We start from the raw sequence: 24743 nt of genomic DNA on the forward strand, positions 1-24743 counted from the left end.
AGGGCTCACACTCTGATCACTGAGGACCCCCCACAAGCCACACAGCTCTCTGCCAGCGCCAGCTCCCCAGCCAGGGCTGCCTGCCCTCTGTAGCTCGAGGTCTGAACCTCACAGGTTTTCTGTAGGCAGCGGAAAGCAGCTAAGCCCAGGCTAGTTTCTCTGCATGGGACCCTCCTGGCAGCCGGCGCCCACCCCCTTCAGGACCACCCCTTCCCTTTGCACCTTGGCAAGGTCCCCAGAACCCACCATCCTCCTTGGAGATTGCAGAGAAAGAACACCGAGGGTGAGGCCTTTGCAACCCCCTCACCGGGTGGTTAGGGGCAGAGCAGAGCATGTGGAGTGGGAGAAGGGCCTGGCCTTCCTCTCAGCAGCCCCTGGGGCCCCTTTGGACTGAAAGGTCAAGAGACAGAAGCAAGGAAGGAGGGCGGCTTGGGAGGCAGGGGCCAGAGACCCTGAGAAGGGCACCCATGAGGCAGGGCAGCCCGGGTGCCAAGAAGCTGCCTTTGGCCCCTCCCCCCCACAACACTCCCAGTGGAACCTCCTGACTCTGAGGCAGGAGTCACCGCCTCCAGGGAGCCCACGCCTGCATCACAAAGGAGGCTCGGAAGCCTGCAGGCAGCCTCAACCCAGCCCCAAGCCACTGCTCTCCCATCCTGGTCCCTGGAAATCCACCCACTTGGCCCAGCTCACCCTAACGCCAAGCCATTGGGACCCAGTCTCCAGGGGCCTGATTGTGGGTGACGGCCACTCCTGAGTGAACAAAGGTGAGTTGTGCTGAAGGAGGTGCCCGGCCTGCTTTCCTGGGCCTTGAAATCCTCTCCAAGCTCCCAGCCCGTTTCTCACGAGGCTGGATGGGGTGTCCTGTGTGTCATCTCGCCTGTGCCAAGGCAGGCAGCCCCCTCTGGCATATGGTTTATCTTGCCCAAAGGACCTGCTGTCCCCCATCCATAGTAACCTGGAAAGGGCAATAGTGTCCCCAGGGAGCCGCAGTGCCTTCGCCTCAGCAGACACTCCACACCTGCCCTGGGTACTCGGCTCAATTTGAAGGTGTTTATTTGGTGTGTGCCTTTGGGGCACATGGAGCCATCTGTGGACGCCTGCAGGACAGAATGAACTCAGGATGCAAGAGCAGATACATTAATTCTGATCAAAGTAAGAAGTTCGTGGAAGCCGAGCTCAGACTTGTCCAAATGATTGATCCATTCATTCATCATTCATTCATTCACTCAACAGATGTTGACCGAGGTCTCTGGGGTGGGGTTGCCAGTCTAGGCGAAGCGGCCCCCACAGAGGGAGCCCCTATCCATGGAGCTGATGGTCTCAGGGGGCTGAAGAAGTAGCGAAGGGATGTGGAGGTGGAGCCAGGAGTCCCTGGAGAGACACAGAGCAGAGGAGGGGATGAGGCTCCCCAAGTTGAACCCAAGACCAGGCCAAGGGAGGCTCCACTGGGAAGGGGACCTTGGCAGGAATCTGGGGGACCTCCTGAGTGGGTGGGGAGGGTCAGGGGAGAAATCCGGGGGGACCTGCCTGAGGGTAGGGGAGGGCATAGTGAGAGGGGGAGGAGGGCCAGACAGGGTCCTGCCATCAGGGCAAGGCCTGGCTCTTCCTCCAAGGGTTTGGCTACCAGGGGGCCAGGGAGTGATGACCTCTAACTCTAGTTACAGGCCCCTGGGCCCTGTGGTGGGGATCAGTGGGGGAGACAGACCCCTCAGGGGAGGTGATAGGGCCTGGAACAGGCAGTGAGTGGCAGGAATGAGAAAGGGTCCAACTGAGATGGGTTTGGAGGCTGAGGACTGGCGCGGGGTGTGGAGGCAGGCAAGGGAGGCAGATGACTCCAAGTTCAGTTTCAGCCACTGGCAGGACAGAGGTGTCTAGGGGCACAGCAGAGGCCGTCAAAGGAAGCGTCTGCATGAACTCCGTGGTTCACAGGGCCAGGGACTGAGAGAGGTGGTTGAGGGGACAGGAAGGAAGGAGCAAGGGACCTGGAGGAGAGGAGCAAGGTCCAGGTCCCTGTCCCAGCTCCTCACACAGCCAGAGGTCAGGGAGCCCTGGAAGAGTCGCCGAAATGAGCTGGCCATGCCACCTTTGCAGGGTGTTGCCCAGACAGGCTAAGGGATGTCTAGAATCCCTCAGGGAGTCAGGGACAGAACACAGGCAAGGCCCACAGAAGGGCGTGGGTGGGGTACAGGGGGGTGGAAGCACATTTAGCCAGGTGCTGGCAGTCTCAGCAGCCAGTTCCTGACCCTCCCGCAGGCAGGACTGGGCCTGGTTTCCTTTTGCTGCTCCCCCATTATCCGCCCTGCCTGGTACAGGGTTAGGCCTGGGGCTCAGCACAGCAGGTGTGTGATTGTGTGTGGTGACTGAAAGTGCTGGAAGCACAAAGCACCCAACCGCTTCTCCAGGGCCAGGCAGCTTCCTAGCAGGGCTCTGAGTGCCGGCGAAGGATGTGCATATCCATGCATCTGCTCACATATGTGCACACTCACACACACACACATGAACAGCCACACACCAGAGCACACACACGCACGTGCATATCCACACACAATCATGCACATGCACACACGAGAGCACACGCCTGCACGTGCACACTCACACACAGAGACACACATGAACACGAGAGAGTACACGCACATACGTGCATATCCACACAATCATGGACATGCATGCACGAGTGTACACGCACACACGTGCATACTCACGCAGTCACAGTCACTTGACACAACAAAAGCACATGCACACACGGCACACCACATGCACAGACGAGAGTACACACACACATTGGCCTATCCACTGCACACCATATGCAACACACACACACGGGAGCACCGCACCACACGTGCACACACAGTCAAAAACCACACAATGCACACACGAGAGTACCCTCACACATGAGAGCACCCACCACACACATGCACAGAGCACATGCAGCGACGTGTCCACACTCATGTACAGTCATGCCACATGCACACGACCAAACACGTGCACATGGGTCATACAGTACATACACCAGAACATTGCACACATGCCACACACACAGTCCATACATATGCCACACCCAACCACATGCACACACTTCATGCACATATGGTGGTACACTAGGTTCACACTCACACACATGCATACTCACATGCACATCTGAGGCATGCATGGACTTGGAAGCCTTCCTGAATCAGTGTCCTGCTGCCCCCAACCCTCCTGCCTAGCTCCCGTCCTGCCCTACACAGCTCCTGTCCCAGCCATGTGTTTTCAGTGCTACCCACTGCCCGGCTGGCTCCAGGTGGTGTCCCCTCCATAGTAACAAGGTCAGGGGACGACCAGAGCTGCACACCAGCCAGGTGGCTGCCAGGGCTGACACTCAAGGCTGCCTGGCCCTGCAGGTCCCTTCCTGGCCCACGTAGTCACTGCCTGTGTGGGTACCTACTGCTCTGGTCTCACCCATCACTGGCTTCTGGGCTCCAACAGGAAAGGTGGGCTGGGAGCCCAGAAGCCCAAGTGGCCTCCTGGACAGCGTCCCTGACCTAGCGCTCAGGCCCATAGCTCAAAGACCCCCAGCATGAGCAGTCCAGGTGGGCACCACTGCAGAGGAGCTGAGCCTCCTGGGTCCAGCTTGGGACCCCAAGCTGGGAGCATCCCAGTCCTAGAACCTCCATGCACTCAGAGACTCTGGCCCAGGGGTAGTGTGGAAAGTCCCGGGACCCAGTCACCCAGGGTTGTGGGCTTGGAGAGGGAGACGGGAACAGAGTGTTCCAAAGGCACCCAGCGCCCGCTCCCTGCCAGCATCTGGCCCTTCTAGCCTCGGGCTGGGCTCGGGGAGCTCCACGCCCCTCTCCCCTGCCCTGGGCCTGCAGGTTCCTCCGCGTTGCTCTCCCGTCCAGAGCCCTGCTGATGGGGAAGTCCGAAGGCCCCGTGGGGATGGTGGAGAGCGCCGGCCACGCCGGGCAGAAGCGCCCGGGCTTCCTGGAGGGGGGGCTGCTGCTGCTGCTGCTGCTGGTGACCGCTGCCCTGGTGACCTTGGGTGTCCTCTACGCCGACCGCAGAGGTGAGTGCGGGTGCCCCGCCCCCGCCTGTCCCCGTGCCCGCTCTCTGCGCTCGGCCCGCTGCACCTGCTACAGGGTCCGCCTGCCCCCGGCCCGAGCCCGCCCGTCAGATGGGGCAGTCGGGTCTGCGCTGGGCACCCAGGGTCTCCCGGGGCCGAGCTACGGACTCTGAGGCGGTGGGAGGGACACTGACTTGCAGGGAGCCCGCGGCCCCTTCCAGAAAGCTCTGCCCCGGCCCGGACTCGCGCACGCTGCTGCTGCATCTCCGCACCCGCCCGCCTCCGCCTCCTCAGCAGCCGCGGAACTCCCGGCCGTGGGGGGCACAGACCCGGCCCCCGCCCCTCCGCCCGCGCACTCCTTGCCTGGCCGCACAGCCCAGGCCAGGGACCACCGGCCTCCGTGTCCCTCCCGCCGGCCGGGCTCACCTGGCTGCCTCCCTCCGCCGCTGCCATCTTGCGGAGAGACCTGAGGGTCCCGCCGCCCCCGGCCCGCTCAAGGCCGGGTCAGGTCACGGGACCACGGCGGGAGGAGGCCAGGCTGGGGTCCCACGGAAACAGAGGCGTGACCACGGCTCCTCGCTGGGACCTCGGGCTGTCCCAGGAACACCGCCCCCGCCTCCACACCCGTCCCGCTCTTGCTCTCCCCTCTCGGGTCATGGCCTCCCAGGCACCAGCAGACCTGGGTACCCTCCAGCCGCCCCTGCCAGCCCCTCCGCAGGCACAGCCCTGGTCCCTCGGAGCCGGGGCAGCGTGCACACATCCCGGAGCAATGCTCACCCCCGGGGCAGGTGCACGGGGCGCACCCGCGGTGGCAGGTACCGGGCTCAGAGCTCACGGCGGACCTCGCACCCCAGGTCCAACAACCGGTCCCCCAAGCCTGTGTTACTAGAATGTCCCCTCATGTCTGGAGCCCTCCGCACTGCCTGGGACCACCCCTCCACCCCTGCGGGAGGCTGTGTCTGTGAAGCAGAACGGGGAGCTGCCTGTGGATGTGCAGGGCGTCCCGACCCGGGACTGCCTGGAGGGGCCCGTATGCAGGGTGACTGCTGCCCAGACCGCCGCCCCTGGCCCTCTAGGGTCTTCCCCTGGGACAGAGGGGCCCTGCGACCTCCATGGGCCCTGGGCAGTGGGGGAGGGAAAGGCTCACTCACCCTGAAGAGCCCAGAGCCCAAGGAAAGCTCTGTTCAGAGCCTGCAGGGCTCAAAACACCTGCTTTCTAGGCTTTCATAAAACAGGGTTGACCCCTCACACACCCCCAGCTGTGGGGAAGGAAGGGGCCTTTCTCTTCTTCTGGGTCATGCCAAGAGGCCTGAGCCCACCCCTCCTGGAGAGACCCTCCCTGCCCAGCCCGGTGCCTTGGGAGTGCCCCACAGTACCATGGATCTCAGCAAAGCCTGCATCTACCCGCTCCAGTGTGGAAACGGGCCCTGGCTCCAGGGCGGCAGAGCCCTCTGTTCCCGGGTCAAGACCCCTGTGCCCCCACAGGGATGACCCCACAGCTGACCTTGGCCTCAGTCCAGGATTGTTTCTGGAAGGTTTTCTAAGCAGTTATCATTTATTTCTATGTATTTTCTCATTTCCATTATGACTTTTTCATTGACTTATAAGTCATTTAGAAATTTTTTTTAATTTCCAGACATGAGTTTTTAGTTACTTTTTTAAAATTATTGATTTCTAACTTAATTGTGTTGTCAGAAACCACGGTTTATGCCATTATTTATGTGGTTCTTTCTTTGATATTTGCTTTGCTTTGGAGCTAACACTTGACCAATTTTGTAAATAACCCTGCACGCTGTGAATCAGGCTCAGTCACCGAACGCTGAGTGACAGTGTCTAATACATCCACTAGATCAATCAAGTCTTCTACATATTGGCTTTTTTTCCATTCTCTTGATCTCAAAAGAATGAAAGATTTTGAAAGATGGGGAGAACGATTTCTTAAAATCATGTACTGAAGTGTACGTGCTAAATCTTGCACTAAAGAATCACCCTTCCTGTAGTTACCTCAAATCTTACCTAATTTACCTATTTAAGGTTATGTTACTATGTGAATGCAAATTTAGGTCTGAATTATAAAATTAGTTTCATAAATTCAATAAATGTTATAGTAGGATACACATATGAAGTTAATATATCTTTCACTGCATGTAACGGTGCAGTCTCCGTTTCTGTCTTAACAAGGCTTTTTGCCTGAAATCCTGTTGCGCCAGACGTGAGTGTTAGCTGCTCATTAGCGTTTGCTTTGTCTATTTTCCCGTGCTTTTCTTTGAAACTTTTCATCTCCTTAGCTTTAGATGTGTCTCTTTCCATCGTGTGTGGCTGGATTGGGGCTTTGTCTATCTTTTAATTGGAGGATTTTGTTGGTTCATAATTACCAGGATGACTAAAATGTATGTTTTTCCTATTGTTTCTTTTCTGCAGCTCACGCTTTTTTTCTCTCTTTTCTTGCCTTGATTTGGATCAACCTAATATTTCCTCTATTTTCCCTTAACTAACTGGGAAGTTTTATATTTCTATCTTTTTGACAGTTATCTTCGATTTTTTAATTATTTTTTAAGTTATAAACTTTCTTTTATACAATCAAATGTTTTTACAAAAATGACAGTGAGAAATACAGTCTCATGTCCATCCCAGAATTCTACTCCTCTGAAGCAACTGTATTCATTTTCTAGTACAGGGGTTGGCAAACTGTGGCCCATAGACCAAATCTAGCCCCTTGCTTGTTTTTGTAGATAAAGTTTTATTGGAACACAGCCAGACCCATTCGTTTATGGGTTTATCTACGGCTACTTTCCTGCTAGGACAGCAAAGTTGAAGAAGTGAGATGGAGCATGTATGTGGCCCACAAAGCCTCAAATATTTACATCTGGCTTTTTACAGAAAGTCCAACCCCCAGACCAGAGTGCCCCCTCATGTGTATAAACCTGGTCCGTGAACACTTCTCTCTTTATCACACAGTTTAGATCATGAGAAGGCATTATCGGATTATGGTTAGCACCCAGGCTCACAGTGTTTGACCACTCTGATAGCTTCATCACATACCTCTTCCCCAAATTTCTTTGTCACCAGTTTCCAAACATGCTTCTTCTAAGCCCTTGACCATCCAGCCAAACCATTGGCTAAAGCCCATGAATCAGTACATAATTGCACAACTGGCCATTTCTCCTTCCAAGCAAATTGCACAGTGAGATACGCTGCTTGAAGTTCTGCCCACTGGGAAGACTTCCCTTCACCACTGTCCTTCAGGGATGTCCTGGAAAGGGGCTGGAGTGCTACAGCTATCCACTGTCAGGTGTACCTGCATATCATGCAGAACCATCTGTGAACCAGGGCCTAGTCTTCTCTTCCTCTGTCAACTGGTCATAGGGAACTCCCCATGAGGCCATCTGTGCAGGCTGGGGAGAGAAGGCGGGTGCAGGAGTGGAGACCATGGGCATTTGAGCCACTTCCTCAGATAACTTACTTGTGCCTTCAGGACCTGCTCAAGCCCGATCACGTATATACCACTTCCATTTGATGATGGAGTGCTGCTGTGCATGAGCCACTTTATGGTTACGTGGGTCAGAAAGCACCCAGTTCATGATAGACAATTCAGGTCGCAGGGTGACTTGATGACCCATAGTCAAATCTTCCGTTTCCACCAAAACCCAGTAACAGGCCAAGAGCTGTCTCTCAAAATGAAAGTAGTTATCTGCAGAAGATGGCAGGGCCCTGCTCCAAAATCCTAGAGGCCTCCGCTGTGTTTCACCTAGAGGGGCCTGCCAGAGGCTCCAAACAGCATCCCTATCTGCCACTGACACCTCAAGCACCATTGGATCTGCTGGGTCATACGGCCCAAGTGGCAGAGCAGCTTGCACAGCAGCCTGGACCTGTTGCAGAGCCTTCTGTTCTGGACCCCACTCAAAACTGGCAGCGTTTTGGGTCACTCGATAAATGGGCTGGAGTAACATACCCAAATGAGGAATGTGCTGCCTCCAAAATCCAAATAGGCCCATTAGGTCTGAGACACCTTGTCTCAGATGAAACTTTGGGTTTAGAATTTTGAGTTAATGCCAGAATGAGTTCAAACTTTGCGGGACTATTGGGAAGGCATGATTGGTTGCAAAATGTGAGAAGGATATGAGATTTGGGAGGGGCCAGGGGCAGAATGATATGGTTTGCCTCTGTATCCCCACCCAAATCTCATGTCAAATTGTAATCCCCATGTGTCAGGGGAGAAGCCTGGTGAGATGTGATTAGATCATGGGGGTAGATTCCATCTTGCAGTTCTCATGATAGTAAGTGAGTTCTCACGAGATCTGGTTGTTCAAAAGTGTGCAGCTCCTCCCTCTTCACGCTCTCTCTCCCCTGCTCCACCATGGTGAGATGTGCTTGCTTCCCCCTTGCCTTCTGCCATGATTGTAAGCTTCCTGAGGCCTCCTAGCCACACTTCCTATACAGCCTAAGGAACTGGGAGTCAATGAAACCTCTTTTCTTCATAAATTACCCAGTTTCAGACAGTTCTTTCTATCAGTGTGAGAATGGACGAATACAAGTAGAGACTGAGAACAAAAGCATTTGCGCTAGGCTCGGAACACACTGTTAAGAACGTAAGAGCTATTGCTGTCGTTAGTAATATTGTGTATTATCGCCAACATCATCACAATACGCTGCTGGGGGAGGGTCTGAGATACTTCTTTGCAGACTCCGATATTTGTCAAAACATAAAATCAGGAGCCTCATGAACAGTGTTTAAATTTTTACATAATAATACTTTGCACCATTTGGGTCTTTTTAAAATGGTATATGCAGGAGGGTTTCCTGATGTACAGAATTAGGCACACCCCGTCCGTCAGCACGTGAGTGTGAGGGATTGAATTCCTTTGGTTAGGAGTTAGCTGGCTGGGGGTTCTACTGCTGTTCTTACCCTCAGTGCACCTCAGACTCACGTTTCTCCAGCAATGAGCTCCTGTTCCCTGCGCTTAGAGAAGTCAGCCCGGGGACGAGATGGTTCTCTCCTCTTGCCTGCTCCAGCCTTGGCCTTCAGCAGCCTGGATGCCCATGACACAGAGGTCGTCCTCCCCATGCCCTGGTCCTTCTGAGAGTGGTGGGTTGTTGTTGCTGGTCAGTACTAGGCTCAGGCTGGAGGTGGGGGCTCTCTGGTGCCGTGGCCCAGTCTCAGGCTTAGGCAGGCCTGGTATACCTGGGGCTGGGGGTGTGCCTCTTGGCATCCCTACCCCATTCCCATGTCAACCAAGCTTTGCCTTGTGCCTGAGTTGCCCACCCCTCCTCTAGCATCAGGAGACCACTGCTTGATGTCAGTCTAGGATTCTGGGTCCACAAGGATCTCCTGCCCTTCCATGGGGGGAGGATTTTTACTCCTGACCCTTCTACGGAACAGGGGATTTGCCTGGTCCCTGGGCGTAAGAGGGGTTCCACCTGCCTCAGTGATTTAAAGCTTTTACTCCCTGCCAGACGAGCATAGTTTCATGCCTCAGCCAAAGCAGGTCCCTGCCTCCATCTCTGGGCCACCAAGGGAGGCTCTCTCCAGCCTTCTGAGACCCGCCCCAGTCTTTCTCATAGGCATCTGGGAAAGGCCATGGACAGAACGTGGAGTGAGTGAAAACCTCTTCGTGGTGGAGGCTCCCAGCTGCTCCAAACTCATGTAGCAGCCCACACTTGGCCTGTAAGAATGTGTGAAAAATTTGAGCTGATTTCTTCTGAGCCACTCGGAACGTCTCTTACTCTCAGGTCTTGGCTAAAGTGAAACAATTTACACATCCGGCCTTTCCTTGGGGGGCCTTGTCACTTGGAAATTGTTTCCCTTATTGTCTTTGACCTCAGGTCTTGGATGGGCTCCAAAAGTGCTTTTTGTAGATTATTTGGCTTTTTCTTGTACAGAAGGAAACGATATTCAATTGAAGCTTTTGATGTCCTAGGCAAAAAACAGAACTTCTCTACCTTAAATTTGTATGTGCATATTGAACTTAAATATCAAACTAATCAATATCTCCATTATTTCTTCCAGACAATACAAGCATTTAGAGCAGTTTAACTCTTCGCAGCACTGCCCACCCTGTTCACATTGTTGTTAAGAGCTTGGTTTGTTTTTTGTTTTTTGTTTTTTTTTTAAGATGGAGTCTTGCTCTGTTAGTCTGGAGTGCAGTGGTGTGATCTCGGTTCACTGCAACCTCCACCTCCTGGGTTCCAGGGAGTCTCCTGCCTCAGCCTCCTGAGTAGCTGGGACTACAGATGCCCGTCATCATGCCCAGCTAATTTTTTGTATTTTTGATAGAGACAGGATTTCACCATGTTGGCCAGGATGATCTTGATCTTTGATCTCTTGACCTCGTGACTCACCCACCTTGGCCTCCAAAGTGCTGGGATTACAGGTGTGAGCCAACATACCTGGCCTTTTTTTTTTTTTTTTTTTTTTTTTTGAGATGGAGTTTCACTCTTTCACCCAGGCTGGAGTGAAGTGACGCTATTTTGGCTCACTGCAACCTCCGCCCCCGAGATTCAAGCGATTCTCCTGCCTCAGCCTCCCGAGTAGCTGGGATTACTGGGGCCCACCACCACCCCCAAATAATTTTTGTATTTTTAGTAGAGATGGGATTTTGCCATGTTGGCCAGACTGGTCTCGAACTCCTGACCTCAGGTGATCCACCCACCTTGGCTTCCCAAAGTGCTGAGATGGCAGATGTGAGCTACCGTGCCCAGCCGAGAATTTGGTTTCTGTCTTACATTTTACCTACTACAGATCAGCCACATTACTATTTAATATGGTCAATGTTAACTCAGATCTTCCCCTATCCTCATGAATTCCGTTACGCATCTTTCTTCTTACATCTTGGGCAGTTCTTATTAAATAATTTTTTCTTCTTTCTGAAATACATACTTCGGAGTCTCCTACTCAGTGTGGTCCACAGACCAGTGGTGTCAGCCATCACCCGGGAGCCTGTTAGAAATGCAGAAACTCAAGGTCCAACCAAGGCTGCAGGACCAGTGTTGGTATTTCAGCAAGACCCCCAGCTGATTCATCTGCACATTCACGTTTGGGAAGCACTGGTTTAAAACAGTGTTGACCAAATTTGCTTGATAATCGGAATCACCTGGGGAAATTGTTACAAATCCAGATGTTGGGCCCTCCCTCAGTTTGCCTGGGCCACAGTCACAAAATGCTTAGGTGGCTAAAAAACAGAAATGTATCTTCTCATAGTTCTGGGGGCTGTGAAGTCCAAGATCTAGATGCCAACTGAATCAGACCCTCTTGTCAATGAAAAGAGTCAAACTCTGTAAAACATTTGCGGAGATTTATTGTGAGCCAAATATGAGTGACCAATGGTCCGTAACACAGCCCCAGGGGGTCCTGAGAACATGTGCCCTAGGTGTTTAGACTGCTTTGGATTTATACATTGTAGGGAGACATAAGACATACATCAATACATGTAAGCTATGGCTGGGCACAGTGGCTCACACCTGTAATCCCAGTGCTTTGGGAGGCCGAGGCAGGCGGATCACCTGAGGTCAGGAGCTCGAGACCAGCCTGACCAACATGAGAAATCCCATCTCTACTAAAAATACAAAATTAGCCAGGCCTGATGGTGGGTGCCTGTAATCCCAGCTACTTGGGAAGCTGAGGCAGGAGAATCACTTGAACCCAGGAGGCGGAGGTTGCAGTGAGCGGAGATCGTGCCATTGCACCCCAGCCTGGGCAACATGAGTGAAACTCCATCTCCAATACAAAACAAAAAAAAATGTACATTGGTTCTGTCCAGAAAGGTGGAACAACTCCAAGTAGGGGCTTCCAGGTCACAGGTAGATTCAAAGGTTTTCTGACTGCAGTAGGCTGGAAGAGTTTATCTAAAGACTTGGAACCAGTAGAAGGGAATGTCTGGGTTAAAATAAGGGGTTGTGGAGACCAAGATCCTTACTACATAGGTGAAGCCTCCAGGTAGCAAGCTTTGGAGAAAATAGATTGTAGTTCTTATCGGACTTAGTCTGTCCTCTCAGTCTTAAAGTCTCTGGTTTTGTTTGTTTTTGAGACAGGACCTCATTCTGTCACTCAGGCTGGAGGGCAGTGGTACAATCACAGCTCACTGCAGCCTCGACCTCCTGGGCTCAAGTGATCCTCCCACCTCGGCCTCCCAAGTAGCTGGGACCACAGGCACATGCCACCACACCTGGCTAGGTTTTTCTATTTTTTGTAGAGATGGGTCTCACTGTGTTGCCCCGGCTGGTCTCGAACTCCTGGGCTCAAGCAGTCCTCCCGCCTCAGCCTCCCAAAGTGCTGGGATTATAGGTGTGAGCCACCATGCCTGGCATGTCTCTGATTTAAGATGAATGCTGGTCAGCTGTGCCTGAATTCCAAAGGGAAGAGGGTATAATGGGGCATGTCCAACCCCCACTTCCCAGCATGGGCTGAACTCATTTTTCAGGTTAACTTTGGAATGCCCTTGGCCAAAGGGAGGGTCCACCAGTCACTTGGAAAGCTTAGTTTATTTTTGGTTCACACTCTCTTCCCACAGGCCACATGCTTTTTATTATTATTATTATTTTATTGTTTAAAAATGTTTTCCCACTTCAATAAGCTGGTCTACCAAATGGCCACCTTCTTATTGTGTCCTCACATGGTGGAGAGAGACAGTGAGCTCTGTCATTTCTTCCTCCTCTTATAAGGGCACCAGCCTTACTGGGTTATGCCCCCCACTGGCCCTGCCCATGGAGCTGATTTTAAACCTCCTCACAGGCCCTATCTCCAAATAGGGGTTAGGGCTTCAAAACATTAAGTCAGTCCATAACAAGCCCCAAACAGGGTAAGACCCAGGAATCTTGTAGGGTAAGACCTCTGAATCCCACACGCATTTGAAGCCTTGCTTGTGATCAGACAAATCTGGGGAGCCCTGCTTGAAAATCATCTATCAGCAGTAAACTCTTGGCTCTTGTCTATGTGAAAATTACTTTATTTAGCACTTGTCCTTCAGTGATCGTTTGATTGGTTAAACGAGTCTGAGTTGTTATTTTCTCCAATATCTTGAAGGTTTAGCTTTCATGTCTTATGACTCCCCTTGCTGCTGTTCAGATGTGGCTTCAGAGAAAAGTGCTGTCAGCCTACCTGCCATTCCTCCGTTGGGTGAATGATCTTTTCTCCCTGTGCCATGTTCTCTTTGTCTTGGGTATTCTGGATTGTTACCATGCGTTGTCTAGCTGTGAAATTATTTTTATTTATTCTGCTGTGGATTTGTTGTGATTCCTGAAGTTGAGCACTGATAACATTTATTAATGTTGGAAAATTGTACCCGTTGTTTTCCCGGATAGTGTGTCTCCCACATCTTCCCTTTTCTCTCCTTTTCCATTTTCCACTGGATATCTGCTCCATTTTTCCCACTGTCCTCCGTGTCTTTCAGCTTTTCTTTCATATTTTCCATCTCTTTGACTTTCTCCTGCATTCTGGGTCAGTTCTTTAGAACTATACTTCATTTCATTAAATCTCTCTTCTGTTATGTCTGTTGCTTGACTCAGCCTTTTGGGTTTATAGTTGTTTTTGTTTTTTTAAATCTCAACAACTACGTGGTTTCATTTCTAGAGTTTACAATGGATCCTTTTTCAAATTGATTTTTTATTGTTCCTTGTTCTTGTTTTGATTTTTTTTTTTGTTTTTTTTTTTTTTTTTTTAGATAGAGTCTCACTCTGTAGCCCAGGCTGGAGTGCAGTGGCACGATCTCAGATCACTGCAACGTCTGCCTCCTGAATTCAAGCGATTCTCATGCCTCAGCCTCCTGAGAAGCTGGGATTATAGGCGCCCACCACCACGCCTGGCTAATTTTTGTACTTTTAGTAGAGATGGGGTTTCACCATGTTGGCCAGGCTGGTCTCAAACTCCTGACCTCAAGTGATCTGCCCACCTCAGCCTCCCAAATCGCTGGAACCACAGGTGTCCACCACTGTGCTCCGCTAATTTTTGTTTTGTAATTTTTTTTATAGAGGTGAGATTTCTCCATGTTGCCCAGACTGGTCTCAAACTCCTGGACTCAAGCAATCCACCTACCTCAGCCTCCCAAAGTGCTGGGATTCAGGCATGAGCCACCATGCCCAGCCCCACTGACTGCCTGAATGTGTCTTGAAATTAGTAATTCTGAATTTCTCTTTGTCTTTAGTCCTCCACAGTTTGACTACGACACTTCTGGGTATGGTTTTCTTTGTATTTGCCCAGTTTGGGATACACTGCCCTTCTTGGGGTAGATTTGGTTTTCTTTGTATTTGCCCAGTTTGGGGTACACTGCCCTTCTTGGGGTAGATTTCTATCTTTTGCCAACCTTAATGTTTCTTGGTCAGTATGTCTTCAAAGATTGTTCTCTGGGTCTCTAGTTATATATATGTTAAGCCATTTAACATTGTCCTACAGGTCTGAGATCTTCTGTTCAGGTTTCCTTCAGTAATATTTCAAACATTTAGAACAATTTTAGATTTACAGAAGCATTGCAAAATAGTACAGAAATTCCTATATACCCCACCCTCAGTCTCCCCATTATGAACATCTTTCATTAGCACATGATACATTTGCCACAAGTAATGAACCCACAGTGATAATATTACTATTAACTAAAGTTCATATTCAATTCAGATTTCCCTGTTTCTCCTCATGTCCTCTTACCATCCCAGGGTCATACCCAGAACACCACATCTTCTCAGGCTCCTCTTGGCTGTCATGGTTTCTCAGACTTTCTTTGTTTTCTCGTTTGTGTTTTTGTTTCTTATGATCTTGACAGTCTTGAGGGTTACTGATGAAGTGGAATGACCCTCAGTTGGAATTAGCCTAATGGTTTTCTCATGATTAGGCTGGGGTAGCACATGTTGCAGAGGAAGGCCACAGGTCACAGGTGCACACTTTCAATGACTTATCACTGTTGATGTTAACCTTAATTGCCTGGCTGGAGGTAATGACTGGTTTCTGCACTGAAAGTTACTTTTTTCCCTTCTTTTTCATAGTGCAGTCTTTGAAAAGAAGTCACTGTGTGCAGCTCACACCTGAAGAGTGGGGAGTTACGCTCCACATCCTTAGAGGCAGAGTATTTGGACTTCTTCTGTATGAGAGATTTGTCTGTTCTCCCTCATTTATTTATTTACTCAACGATTTGTGGATATTTCTTTCATACTTGGCATTATAATCCACTACTATATTGCATTGCTCAAATTGTTCCAACCCTGGCTATTGGGAGTTGTCAGTTGCTTCTATGACCCTCTGCTGTATCCCCATTATCATGAATTTGGGGTGAGTTTTTTGGGGGGAGCACTTTCTTACTTTTTGACACTTCAGCATGCTCCAAGCTCATCTTGTATGTTTCCTACCCCAGTTGTATAATCAACCATTTTTCTAAGGAGCCTTAGACTAGGATAATGTGGTATCTGAAAAACAAACAGAAACCAAGAGCTGGGTCCTACTCCTCAATTGGTGTTCCTTCTAGTCTAGCTCACCTGGCAGAGCAAAGGAATATGTATGTATACTTGAACCCATCTACATACTCGTATCTATAAATATTTATATGTGCAACCATCTGCATCTGTATTAAGCTAAAAATGAGTTCACACTGATGTCTCCAACTCTACTCCACCACCACATAAACCATTCTAACTTCCTTCCTTTCCTTGTCTGTGACTTCTCACTGCAACAGTAATAAGCCCAGTCACCTGCTATCCACTTTTTCCATTCCAATATACATGCGTAGTGGTTTCAGAATTAAGTTGGGATCCCATGAAGGACAACTTTATCAACTAGACTACAGCACTTACGTACAGCTTCCTTTGCTTTTAGTCTCATAGACTCTACTCATTTCTAAAGTTACTTAGGTCAACACTTTCTTCCCCTATCCATTTCAGTGAGATTGTTTTACACATTTGTCTTGAGTCTGATTCTGCATTTCATCCTGGGATTCCCCTGACAGTCTAAATGATTTTTTAAATTTGCATACAATAAGGTTTACTCTTTGTGCTATAAAGTTCTACAGGTTTTGACAAATGCATTCACTATTTACCATCGCAGTATTGTACAGAATAGTCACCATTCACAACCACAGTATTATACAGAATAGTTTCACTGCCAAATGCATTCACCATTTGTCACTTTTTGCCCCCAAGAGTCCCTTGTTCTTCACCTGTTCAACCTTTTCAACATCCGTTTTCCCAAACTCCTGGCAATCACTATTTAACATTTAACATCTCTCCTCTCTAAAGTTTTGTTTTTCCAGAATGTCACGTAATTGGAATCAGACAGTAGCCTTTTTGTTAGTTTGTTTGTTTTGTTTTGTCTTTTTTTTTTTGAGGCGGAGTCTCGCTCTGTCGCCCAGGCTGGAGTGCAGTGGCCAAATCTCAGCTCACTGCAAGCTCCACCTCCCGGGTTTACGCCATTCTCCTGCCTCAGCCTCCAGAGTAGCTGGGACTACAGGCACCCGCCACCTCGCCCGGCTAGTTTTTTGTATTTTAGTAGAGACGGGGTTTCACCGTGTTAGCCAGGATGGTCTCGATCTCCTGACCTTGTGATCCGCCCGTCTCAGCTTCCCAAAGTGCTGGGATTACAGGCTTGAGCCACCGTGCCCGGCTGTTTTTGTTTTTGAGGCAGTCTCAATCTGTCTCCCAGGCTGGAGTGCAGTGGTGCAATCTCAACTCACTGCAGCCTCCACCTCCCAGGCTCAAGCAGTCCTCCCACCTCAGCCTCCCAAGTAGCTGGAACTACTGACATGTGCCACCATGCTTGAATGACCTTGCCTGCCTTGCCTGGCGTGTCTGCCCCTCCTCATGCTTTGACTCCAGAGGCACAGCAGCCACAGGCCTCTCCTCTCCTCTCCTGGGAAGGCCTCATTCCTCCCTGGAATTTGACTCATGCTGGTTTCTCCACGTCCTCAGCTCTCGTGGGTTTCTGAAAGTGCCCACGCTGTAGCTTCTCCAGCTTGCTCTCCTGGCTGGGGTGGGGGCCACAATCAGTTTCAACTTTCCGCATCCTAATCAGAAGCGGAAAGCCCTTGCCCTCCTTGTCACCACTTTGGTTGGAGGTGATGTCCTTCAAATCCACCCTTTTGCTGAGGTGGGGTCCTCTAGAGTCCACAGTCCAATCTGTGGTCCATAGGCTCTGGGTTACCGCAATTGGCAAACCCCACAGAGCAGCCATGTCTTCCGCTCACACTCACCACCTCCTTTCCGTTGCTGGCCTCGGGGGTTCCTTTGCTCTGAAGCTCAGCCTTGCCCGTCAGCACTTTGCCTTGATGTGTGCAGTACGCAGCACTTTCTCCCTGTTTCCACCGGGCAAGGGCTCCTTGAGGGCTGGGCCCTGTTGGGCTCACATCTGAACTCCAGTGCCCAGCATCTGACCTGGCTCAGTCATCATCCAGTGTTGGGTTAATGGCTTTTTGAATGGCCAGACCCCCAAGGAGCTGATATTTTTGTGGCTTCTAACACCCTCTCTGCAGTCTCTGCCCAGGGCTAGGCCAGGTTCCAGGCCTAACAACAGCCCTGACCTGAATGAGCCCTGTTCCTTCCTTCTACTCAGTCCTCTGTGTGCCTGCCTCACTGCTGGGGAAATTCGGCCCCAAGCCAGCTCTGAGGGTAGCCAGGCCTGGCTTTTCATCTCTCTGGACCTGGGGTCCCCTCTTCTCTCCACCCCACCCTCCTCTCCCACATCTCTCTCCAGGCAGTTGACAGCCATCCCAGGAGCCCCTTGACCAGGCAGGCCCCTCAGAGCAGTCAGTGGAGGGATGGAGGGAGGGTGACTTGGCACCTTCAGTGGACAGTGAGGGTGGAGGGGTGGGGGACAAGGGTCATTAGTCAGTGGGAAGTCACCCTCTCTGAAAGGGCCCTGTCCCTCTAAATGAGCCTGCCCTGTGGGACTCCAGGAGCGTGCCGCCTTGTGTGGGCCTGGCCAGGGTCAGGAAGATCCTGAGGTAGAGGAGGCTGTCAGGAAGAGAAAGGGCCCATCTCAGGACCCCTCTAGGCCCTGGTACACCAGGGATCTTGGGATGCGTGGAGGGAGAATTAAAGGGCGGGGCTGGCAAGGCAGGACAAACTGCCCCCCATTCAAGCCCAGCAGGAGACAGAGTGAAGCAGGCCCCTGCAGTGAACTCTGTGGATCTCCTGTCTCGCTGCCCTGGGGACCAGCCCTCACTACAGAGGTAGGGCTGCAGCACCCAGCACTGTGGGAAAATGCCGTGCTGCCCCAGGGAGGCCCCCAGCACCCCAGGAAGGTGCAGGCAGGAGGCTGCAGCTGAGCGCTGTGTTTCTCCTCAGGGAAGCAGCTGTCACCCCTTGCTAGCCGGCTGGGCTTCTTACAGGAGGAGAGGACCTTTGTAAAACGAAAACCCCGAGGTAGCCTTTGCCTTCCCTTCCAAAACAACCCCAGGCAGGTGGGTGCAGGCCTCCCAAGGTGGGGGGACTCCGTGGAGGGGCAGAGGCTGGGTTCTGCCCAACCCTCACATGCCGAAGGAGGGCCATGGGGAGAGGACAGCGGCAAGGACCTCAGCCGGGTGCACCCACTGAACACAGGAGGCTTGCTGGGCACTGTGGATGCTCCGCCCCAGCTCCTGCATGATCTCGGCACATTCAGTTTCACCGACTGGCACAGGGGTGGGGCAGGCTGGGGCAGGGCATGCAGAGAGGGGCAGCAAGGCAGGCTGCCTGGAGGAGCTGGCCCTGGCAGCAGGTGAGAGTGGCCTGGGCAGAAGGCAGGAGGGCAGAATGGCTGGCTTCAGCCCTTGGGGCCTGGAGAGGCTGTGGGGGGTCCATGGAGGCAGAGGGTGTAAAGGGGCTCCCAGGTCCCTCCAGGGGTCAAGCACAAACGAAGCTCACTATCACTGAAGGCCTCAAGCCTGGGCCACCTGGGGAGGACTTGGGCAGCCAGGCTGGACCACCCATGGGGGTGGAAGATGGGGTGGAGGGCCACGCCCCAACCACCCCCCCAAGCCTATGCCCTGGTTACCCTAGCCTTGCCCTACTGGCTTCAGCCCATGCTCCACCCACCCTCACCTTGCCCCGCCCACCCCAGTCTATGCCCAGCCCCATGCCACACCCACTAGACCTTGCCCCGCCCACACCCACTCCAGTCCTGCCCCACCCTCTCTGTGGCTCCCCGTGCTCAGGCTGCTCCTTGCCCACAGGGATCCCAGACACCCAAGAGGTGAGCGAGATCTGCACCACCCCTGGCTGCGTGATGGCAGGTAAGCCTGGCCCCCTTGCCGTCCACAGCCTGCCCAAGGGCTGGGGGCTTCCGGCTAACACTGACACAGGCCCCCACCCAAGGCCCAGGGGAGCAACTCCAAAACAGGGCCCTTAGAGCTGGCTGGGCCGGACTCGCTGTGGAGTGGGGGGAGCTGGTGTTCTGCTGGCATCTGGCACCCGCTGGGCCCCCCAGTCCCCAGCCTCCAGCAGCCAGGCCCTGTAGCAACAGCCGTCCCGCCCCCAAGAACCCCAGCGGCTTTTGTCCACATTTATAGAAAGAAAGGTTCAATGAATAGCCCCTTTCTTACTTCAAATTTTCAACCAGAAATTTGTCTTAAAATTGGGAGTCAGGCACCACTATTTGCAGATGATGAAAACTGTTAACATGCTGCGAAAGCACCAATAGTGGAGAAGCTCTGGACTGTGACTCTTCTGCCCGTGCTGGGGGCTGGGGGGCCTGTGGTCACGCCTTCTGTGAGGTCCCCAGTCCCAGAGGTGGAGTGGCCAAAACCAACTCAGACAGAATTTGAGGGGGCCGGGCACGGTGGTTCTCACCTGTAATCCCAGCACTTAGGGAGGTGGGTGGATCACAAGGTCAGGAGATCGAGACCATCCTGGGTGACATGGTGAAACATTGTCTCTACTGAAAATACAAAAAAATTAGCCGGGCGTAGTGGCAGGCACCTGTAGTCCCAGCTACTCGGGAGGCTGAGGCAGAAGAATGGCGGGAACCCAGGAGGTGGAGCTTGCAGTGAGCTGAGATCGCGCCACTGCACTCCAGCCTGGGCGGCGACAAGAGTGAGACTCTGTCCCCAAAAAAAAAAAAGAGCCAGGCCGCGGTGGCTCAAGCCTGTAATCCCAGCACTGTGGGAGGCCGAGTACTGTGCAGATCACAAGTCAAGAGATCGACGACCATCCTGTGTCTAATACCGTGAAACCCTGATCCGTCTCTACTAAAAAATTAATCAAAAAACTACCGGGCGAGGTGCGCGCCCTGTAGTTCCGAGCACTTCGGTGAGGCTGGAGGGCAGGAGAGATGCGTTAAACCCGGAGGCGGAGCGCATGTGAGCTGAGTCCGCCACTGCACCTACAGGCTGGGCGAGAGAAGCGAGACTACGTCTCAAAAAAAAAAAAGAATTTGAGGGACGGTCTTGGGTCAGGGGTGCAGCCCAGCTACCCTAGTTGAAAGCTTTCAGTGGGAAGCCTGAGGATCCCCTGTCCACTGCACATTCGGAGTTGCTGCGGCAAAGCCAACCCCTCTGGGAGAATACAAACCCCCATGGTGGTGAGAAACGCCCCTCCCTCTGGGGATGAGTAAGAGGGCAGGGGGCAGAGTCGGGACAGAAAGGCCCTGGTTGACAGCCAGGAGCTGGGCCCACCTCACAGGGCAGGTCCACCAGCTGAGCACCTCCTGTGAGCCGGCACTGTCTCAGCCATTGCCTCAGCCTGCAAGTCAGACTGCTGGTGTTCCCAGATTCACAGACAAGGAAATGAGTCTCCGAGGGTTTGGGGCTCAAGGTCGTGTGGTTAATAAGTGAAAACCCAGCCGGGTGCGGTGGCTCAAGCCTGTAATCCCAGCACTTTGGGAGGCCGAGACGGGCGGATCACAAGGTCAGGAGATCGAGACCATCCTGGCTAACACGGTGAAACCCCGTCTCTACTAAAATATAAAAAACTAGCTGGGCGAGGTAGCAGGCGCCTGTAGTCCCAGCTACTCGGGAGACTGAGGCAGGAGAATGGCGTAAACCCGGGAGGCGGGGCTTGCAGTGAGCTGAGATCCGGCCACTGCACTCCAGCCGGGGCGACAGAGCAAGACTCTGTCTCAAAAAAAATAAAATAAAAAAATAAGTGAAAACCCAGCCAACTCATGCCTGAATTCCCAGCAACTCTGGAGGCCGAGGTGGGCCACCTGAGCCCAGGAGTTCCAGACTCAGTGCTGGAACAACACAGTGTTCCAGCTGGGCAACACAGAGAGACCCTGTCTCTACAAATAAATGTTTTTTGAAAAGCATTCGGGCAAGGTGGCACACATCTGTGATCCCAGCTACTCGGGAGGCTGAGGTGAGAGGATCGTTTAAGCCCAGAAGTTCAAGGCTGCAGTGAGCTGTAATCACGCCACCGCACTCCAGCCTGGGCCACAGAGTGAGACTCTGTCTCCAAAAATAAATAAGTGAAAACCCTAGCACTGAATCCAGGTTGGGGGATTCCCTCTCTGCAGCTCAGAGAGGGTGGTTAACTCTCCCAGGGCACACAGCTGCAACTGGATGGACAGCAGCCCCTTCCCAAGGGACCAAGCTGTCTCTTGGAACCGGGAGGCAGGCTTCTGGACTGTCCACAACTCTCTCTGTCTCCCCTCTCCCTGCTTCACACCATGGGGACGAGCAGCCGCCAGGATCCTCCAGAACATGGACCCGACCACGGAACCATGTGACGACTTCTACCAGTTTGCATGCGGAGGCTGGCTGCGGCGTCACGTGATCCCTGAGACCAACTCAAGATACAGCATCTTTGACGTCCTCCGCGATGAGCTGGAGGTCATCCTCAAAGGTGGCAGAGCATGGCCAGGGGCGCAGCGGGGTGACACCGAACAGGACGGCACTGGGCCAGAAGTTGGTCCTGGCTGTGTCTCGCCCCTGTTTCTGCTTCCTTCTTGGTCCGGTGGGCACAGAGGAGAGGGAATAAAGACCCAGCAGCTGGAGGGCCGCCTCTCGCCGAGCACTGCCAGGGGTGTGGGGACCTATGACCTGGCCCCCACAGCCTCATCAGGCCTCTGTCCAACCTTTTCCTGTGCCCACAGCGGTGCTGGAGAATTCGACTGCCAAGGACCGGCCAGCTGTGGAGAAGGCCAGAACGCTGTACCGCTCCTGCATGAACCAGAGTGAGTGGGGGCCGCCAGGAAGGGGTCGAGGCGGGGGATGGGGGCGGGCTGCCCCTGCCAGGGCCTAGCACAGCCCCAGGACTCCATGGTTGCCCCTAGGGTAGGAGTGGGTGCCTTCAGGACTCATGCCAGAGGGTCTATGTGTTGTGTCCTGCTCCCAGTCACGGGGTCCAGGCTCACAGTAATGCCAGCTGCCCTGCGGCCTCACTCACACCCCAACCCCAGCACAGACCACACGTTCCAGGCTGCAGGAAGACTCTGTGTGTGTGTATTATATATATATGAATATGTGTATATACATGCATGCATATTATACATTTATGTGTATGTGCACTATATGATGTGTTGTGTGTTATTAGCATGCATTGTAATGTGTTTATTTTTTTTTTTTTTTTTTTTTTTTGTGATGTGTAATGTGTATATATGTATATGATGCACTGCAATGTATTCTGTCTATGTGTGTATATGTTATTGTGCATGTGTACATGTGTACATGTGTTGTGCAATGTTGTATGTATATTCTATGTTATATGTAAATGATTATGCATGCAGTGTGACATATAGATGTGTGAACATTATGTGTGCACGTGTGTTATGTGCACATCACATGTTGTATATATGTATAGTGTTATAGGTATTATGATGCATATGCATGTATGTGTTAATATATATATTCTATGGGTGGTTGTTGTGCATAGTGTATGTTGTGTGGACAATGTATGTGTGTGTGTATTGATATTACATATGTGCTGTGTGTTATCAATGTATGTGTATATGTGTGTTGTAATGAATAATATATGATGTATGTTGTGTATATGTGGTATGCTGTGTACGGTGTTGTGTGGCATTTGTATATGTGTGTCATATGTGGATGTGCATGTGGATGTATTGAGATGTCTGTATATGTGTTATGTGGTGTATATATAGTGCATATGTGTATGGTGTGTTATGTGTTATGTGTGTTTTGTTATGTATGTAGTCTATGTGCATGTGTGTGCATGTAGTGTATGTGGTGTTGAGTGTATATGTGTATGTGTGTATATGTGTTGTGTGTGTATGTGTTTTGTGTGTATTGTATACATGTGTCGTGTGTGTGGATGTGGATGTATGTGGATGCATGTGGATGCATGTGGATGTATGTGGATGTATGTGTGTGATGTGGGGCAGATTATCCATGTTTCAGTTCCCATTAAAGGAATTCATGTGCTTGGAGCACCCCTGGCCCAGCACCGTTTATCTCCTCCACTTGGGGGTCTGCAGGCCCAGCCTGTGGTTGTGGCTGCGTAGAGACAGCTCCTCCACTGAGCACCATGGTTCAGGGCTGGCTGTTTTCCCCAGGGGTTCTCGTGGAGCCTCCGCCTGACAGTGGAACTCGCTGGGACCCTGGCTTTAGGGGGCGTCTCCATGAGACCCCTGCTTGGGTGCGCTAGGCTTGTCTCCTCCCCATGGCAACTGAAGGCCGGGCCCCTAGTCTGGGCAATACCCACAGCTGGAGATGACTTCCTGTGTCCTCACCTTACTTAATTTTTGGCCTAAGAGGCTGAATACACAAAGGGCAGGGGCCAGACCGCGTGGAAAACCGAAACGCGACTCCGGACCTGCAGCCCAGCCCGGAACCCATCCCTTCATCCTCAGTGGGCAGCCCAGGAGGTCAGACGGCACCCCCATGGCATCCGGCCCCAAACAGCCAGGGCCTGCCTCGTCCCGGGCAGCCTCCCCTGGAATGTCTGTCCCTGCTTCCAGTGCAGGACCCTAGCTAAGCTCGGAGAAGTCCAGCCTCTAGTGAGCCCACCACAGCGTCCCCAGGCCAGCAGCCCCCACTCGGCCCACCTGGGCCTCCCCTCTTCCACTAGGAAGCCCTGCTGCTCCTTGCAGGCCTTTGACCTGACAGTGCACCTGCCATGCTGTGCCAGCCCCGAAGCCTTCGCTTTGCCCTCTGGGTGGTCTTCACTGATTCCCACAGTGACTCTCTCCGCGTCCCCACCTTTACCTAATCTTCCAATGCGGGGCTCCTGAGCTGCTTGTCAGGACCCCACCATGCTGAGCCGAGACACAGGACACACACAGACCCCAGGGCTCCCCTGCCTCCCCCACACCCCCTCCCAGCCCACTCGGGGCCCGCCTGAGTCCTGGCCGAGGCTTGGCCTGCGCCCAGGGCCTCCTCTCCTCTGCCAGGCTCCTCGCTTGCTGGCCGGCTCCCAGGTCCCAGGGGCTCCCTCTCACCATCCTCTTTGTCCCTCGGGGCTCGTGCGCTTTTCTCAGCCCCCAGGTCTCCTTTCACGCCCGTGTCCAGCCTCAGCCTCTGCCTCCAGCGCTGCAGAGCTGCCAAGATGCTGCTCTGTGAGGGGAGGGTGCAGATGTAAAGGCCCAGCAGCTGGGAGGCCGCCTCTCGCCGGGCACTGCAGGGGGCGTGGGGACCTGTGACACCGGCCAACAGTGCCCCCAAAGCTCTGTGTCGTGGCACGTGAGCCACAGGGAGGCTGGGAGAGTGACCACTGCCTCCCTCCTCAGATGTGATAGAGAAGCGAGGCTCTCAGCCCCTGCTGGACATCTTGGAGGTGGTGGGAGGCTGGCCGGTGGCCATGGACAGGTGGAACGAGACTGTAGGTAAGGCCGGGCCTGGTGGCAGCCTCACAGACAAATGGC

At 52.6% G+C, this 24743-nt stretch overlaps 1 protein-coding gene across 1 annotated transcript in view; it reads left to right on the forward strand.

The window, feature by feature from the left end:
- The first annotated feature begins 569 nt into the window (after positions 1 to 569).
- Positions 570 to 24743, forward strand: part of MMEL1 (membrane metalloendopeptidase like 1) — a 40551-nt gene continuing 16377 nt past the window's right edge. The window contains exons 1-7 of the mRNA XM_017882424.1: positions 570 to 764; positions 3852 to 4042; positions 18293 to 18370; positions 19159 to 19218; positions 21605 to 21766; positions 22017 to 22097; positions 24609 to 24704. Coding sequence (XP_017737913.1) covers positions 3889 to 4042; positions 18293 to 18370; positions 19159 to 19218; positions 21605 to 21766; positions 22017 to 22097; positions 24609 to 24704 — 631 coding nt within the window. The 5' untranslated portion in view covers positions 570 to 764; positions 3852 to 3888. The remainder of the gene's footprint in view (positions 765 to 3851; positions 4043 to 18292; positions 18371 to 19158; positions 19219 to 21604; positions 21767 to 22016; positions 22098 to 24608; positions 24705 to 24743) is intronic.

This window comes from Rhinopithecus bieti, unplaced genomic scaffold (assembly GCF_001698545.2).
Source record: "Rhinopithecus bieti isolate Rb0 unplaced genomic scaffold, ASM169854v2 scaffold_13351, whole genome shotgun sequence".
NCBI lineage: Eukaryota > Metazoa > Chordata > Mammalia > Primates > Cercopithecidae > Rhinopithecus > Rhinopithecus bieti.